The following is a 4,102-nucleotide window of genomic DNA, read 5'->3' on the forward strand; positions in this document are numbered from 1 at the left end:
TTCCTGACTAAATCCTTACTATTTTGTCTGCAACTGCTTCCTTGAGATCCCCAATGAAAAAAAGGAAAAAAAAGACTGGCCCAAATCCTTTTTAGTTATTTATGCCGAAGCTGTAGCCACTACAAAATAACTGTGATGTGGTTTTATAGTTCAGTTTTCTGTTGAAACTGCAGCAGAAACGCAGTGAAACCAAAGCAGTTTGCAGGCCAAGATGACTGTGTAATAAGCAAATTCAGACTGAAATAAAGCAAGACTCAGGCAGCCAGGGAGAAGCAAGTTTGCTGAGCAGTCTAGAGAGTGAAACTTGTAGAAACAAATGCATACATAGAGTTATTGGCCGGAATATTTTAAAGAGTCCAAGAGTGAACAGTGCTGGCTCTTGCACCACTCAGTCCCGTGAGGGGGCTGGGATGAGATCTCAGCAAAGCATTCTGCCATGGGCTTCGTTGTAGTTTATGAGGATTTAGAATCGTAGTCAGCAGTTTCCTCTGAAATCTCTGAGAAAATGTTGGAAGCAGCTGTGGAGAATGGAGATTTGTCATTCAGAGTCACACCAGGCTCCACTGCAGCTGAAGTAAGAGATGTCTTGGTGCTGCTCAGCTCACGTCTCCAAAGGATGCCTGGTATAGTCGAGCAAGATGGCACTGGACAAGCTCGCTCTCTTCTAGCAGCTGGCTAAAGGGAGACTGACTCAGTTGTGCAGCTGTCAGGTCAAACCAGGAGAACATTCTGGGAAAACAAGTGGAAATTTTTATGAGTAACACCAGTCTGAAGCAGCTTGCTAATAATTTACAAAGAATGGTTTTCTTCCGTCTCTTTCTTTGGTTTTTGAGAAACAATCAGATGCAGAGACTTGATTCTGAAGTGCTCCAAGCATTAGTCTGCCATGAGGAGCAAAACTAAGTGTAATGGCTCTAGCCTCACAAGCAGGAGTCCTTTCCCTCAAGCCGTGTTCCCCTGACTTAACCTCCTCAATAGCCTAGTCCATGAAGTACTGTAAGTTTGTTACCCATAAGAAATGTCCTCTCTAAATATTCACATAGGATTTTTTTTTTTTGCATTCAATACCCTAGTCCTGATCAGTGGCTTCAGACAACCCTGATAAGAAGCCAAACAGGACTCAGGGACAAAATAACTCAGGGATGGCAATCCAGGTCTTTTATTGCTAATACACCATCAAAGGCAATCTTCCCTGGCAGGTGTCTGGTCCTAAGGGCAATACACAGTTCAACACCTTCCAACCCAACAAGACAGCCCACGCTTCAGCTGTGGGATGAGGCAAGTTTCAGAGCAAAGAGGAGGGCTGGACAAGCATTATCTCAGCAATCAACCCTTCACTTACTCCTCTTGAGTCATTGAAGCAGCAAAACCTTAGTTGACAAAACTCTTGCACACAAACCATGGGCAGGAAATTTTCTGCTCTGCACAGATGGGGCAGCGTTCAGGAAAACAGAGGTCACTGAGTAATTTCAGTGCCTTCTGGTGAGGCAGGCTCTGCCACGTGCTGCTGTTCAGGGCTGCACAGAAAACGGCCACCAGCCATTCAGCATTGACTCTTATGTTCCCTGCAGGACAAACAAAATCAAATGTCAATTGCCAGAGTGCACGCAGGTGTGAAGAGATACTCTCATCTCCTGCTCCTGTGGAGAATTGCATTGGCAATCTATCAGAGCTGGTTTATTTGAAACCTCTGATCCAGGATTAAGTGAGGAGTGCTGAAATTAATAGTAACAAGTCTAGTATAGCTTGTATTTTCTGGAGCTCATTTTCACTGAGTAAACAGGAGTCCTTTACAGGCTGCGTATAAAGTCATACAACCATTCAGCCACCACAGCATGATGAGCACTCTAGCTGCTTTAAGAGCGCTCAGCAACGCAAGGATTAGAAGTGCCTGCAGAAGTGTACAATGAAATTGCGATGGACAGAGGTAGCAGCCGGCAAGAGGAACAGCACATCCGTGGAAACAGAAGTTATGCCTGAGGGATGACAAAAAGATTGTGGACCATGTTCTTGTTTAGAAAGCATATCTCAGCTCCTGCTCACTGATTTAGCCTCAGAGCTAAATCACAAAGGGAAATGGTAGCTTCTTAGAAAACTGGCGGCAGGTACATGGAGCAATGCTCATGAAAGAGAGGATGACCCTCCAGGGCACTAATCAGAGAAAACAGTGAGGGAGACACATTCTGCCTCATTTTGCCCATCCACTTCTCATGCACAACAACCCGCTTCCACACACGCTATTTCCACCCCAGCTTTAGCTGTAAAGTGGCAGGATTTCTCTAGGAGGGTTTTCTTCCCCACACTTCACTCCTAACCAGCAAAATTATCGCCAGCCCAGCCCCAGCCTTGAATCACAAAGCCAAGGGAACCACCGAGCGCAGCTCCTCGGAAGAACTGCTCCCAGGTTTGGGCAAAAAGAGAGCTTTCACCTCGGGAGCTGCAGGGACACGTTGCCCGCACCGCAGCAGGGTCTCGGAGCGCCGCTGGGACTGTCCCCTTCGGCCCCCACTCATCGAGAGGGTCCTGGCCGGAGCACTCGTACTGCGGCCTCACGATGGCACTGTAGCAAAGGAGTTGCTTCAACCTGGAAGAAAGAGGAGGCAGCCGAAATGAGCGTAGCGGGAGAGGGAGAGGATGTTCCCGCAGAGCCCCGGCTGTGCTGTGCACTGGAGCAGGTGGCCAGGCAGGATCGTGGGGTTTTAAGGTCCTGCGTGGGGGAAACTCGGAGGAAGCCACAGAGGCGATCCCACTGCACCATCCCTGGCTGAGTCAGCAGTTGTTGGGATTCATCCCATCAGCGTTTCTTATAACGATTTCTCTCCAACAGCCATCCTCATCAGCTAGCAAGGTTCTTCCTATTTGATGGACCCTCATTGCCTTGTGATAAAGATAATCCATGGGCCTTACCACTGCCAATGGAGAGATGGCCACAGTAGGATTGTTAATTTTGTCATGTAATGGTCTGTTTAAAAAAAAAAAGTATTAAAAAGGAGGGGAAGGGTAAAAGTAATGTGTAAAAATAATCCCTTGCACGTTGTCCCTTAGTGCACATAGGTCATACCACAACTGCAGGAGCACAGGAACACATCGAGGTCCAAGTCCCTCCCTACTGCAGGCAGATTCCCTCAAGCAAGAGCTCTCCTATCTCTCCTCTTCCCTCTCCAGCTGGATCCCCACTACTTTTCTGCCCTCCCTCAGCCCTGCAATCACCCAGGTTTAGCTGATGGGGAAGAAATTAGGTCTAGCTGGCAAGGTGGAGGAAGCAGTTATCATTTGCAGGATCAGATAGTCAAGGTCAGGCTTGATGGGGCTTTGAGCAACCTGATCTGGTAACATTGTCCCTGCTCACTGCAGGTGGATTGGACTGGATGACCTTTAAAGGTCCCTTCCAACCCAACACATTCTATGATTCTATGATCTGCAAACCTTTTACAGGTAAACAGCCTCACCCGCAGCATGAAAAACAGCATCACATTTGGCCCCTCAGTGGTCACCTCAGCAGAAGGCCTGCACTGCAGGGGCTGGGCACCCCCAGGGGTCAGGAGCAGGGGTACAGGTCATACCCCTGCACTCAGAGCCCTGAGGAGAGTACAGCAGCAGCTTAAAGTGGAACACACCACACTGGGTTGGCTTTTTTGACCATGGAGAGTGCAAGCTGCTTCTTTGCACCTTGTTTTCTGCGCTGCCTCATGGCAGGTTATCTTGCAGTGATAATCTGAAGCCCTATCAGGAGTGGGGTTTCAATGCCAGCTCTGTGATTGATCTGGAGTTCCCTTGATGCCTTTTGATCATGTTTCAGGTTTATAGCCACAAAGTCTACAACTTCCTCTAGACAAACAGAGCCGAAACTCTAAAGTGTTCCCGTGACTCCAGCAGTTGGAGACTTGGGGAAGTGGCCAACCATGACAAGGTTTGCAATGATATTTCACAATAAAATTGTGAGAGGCAGTAAGTTCTTGCCCCATGAGGTCCCAAGGCATGATGACATGGTCTGTTTTACCTGAGGTGGTGACGAGGCTGTGCACAACGCAGGGTTTCTGGATGGCAGGGCAACGACAGAGCAGAAGGACGGCATCTCTTTAGTTTGCAGAAGAGGAGACTG

General features: G+C 48.1%; 1 protein-coding gene across 1 annotated transcript; it reads right to left on the minus strand.

Annotated features, from left to right (window-relative positions):
* Positions 1-453: 453 nt before the first annotated feature.
* Positions 454-4,075, minus strand: NOXRED1 (NADP-dependent oxidoreductase domain containing 1). The gene is given in 6 exon segments (XM_010192057.1): positions 454-605; positions 608-729; positions 1,343-1,565; positions 2,430-2,584; positions 3,961-4,051; positions 4,054-4,075. Coding segments are annotated over 6 exon segments (765 nt in total).
* Positions 4,076-4,102: the final 27 nt, after the last annotated feature.

The sequence above is a fragment of the Mesitornis unicolor genome, unplaced genomic scaffold (assembly GCF_000695765.1).
Source record: "Mesitornis unicolor isolate BGI_N332 unplaced genomic scaffold, ASM69576v1 scaffold35099, whole genome shotgun sequence".
In the NCBI taxonomy this organism is placed as follows: Eukaryota; Metazoa; Chordata; class Aves; order Mesitornithiformes; family Mesitornithidae; genus Mesitornis; species Mesitornis unicolor.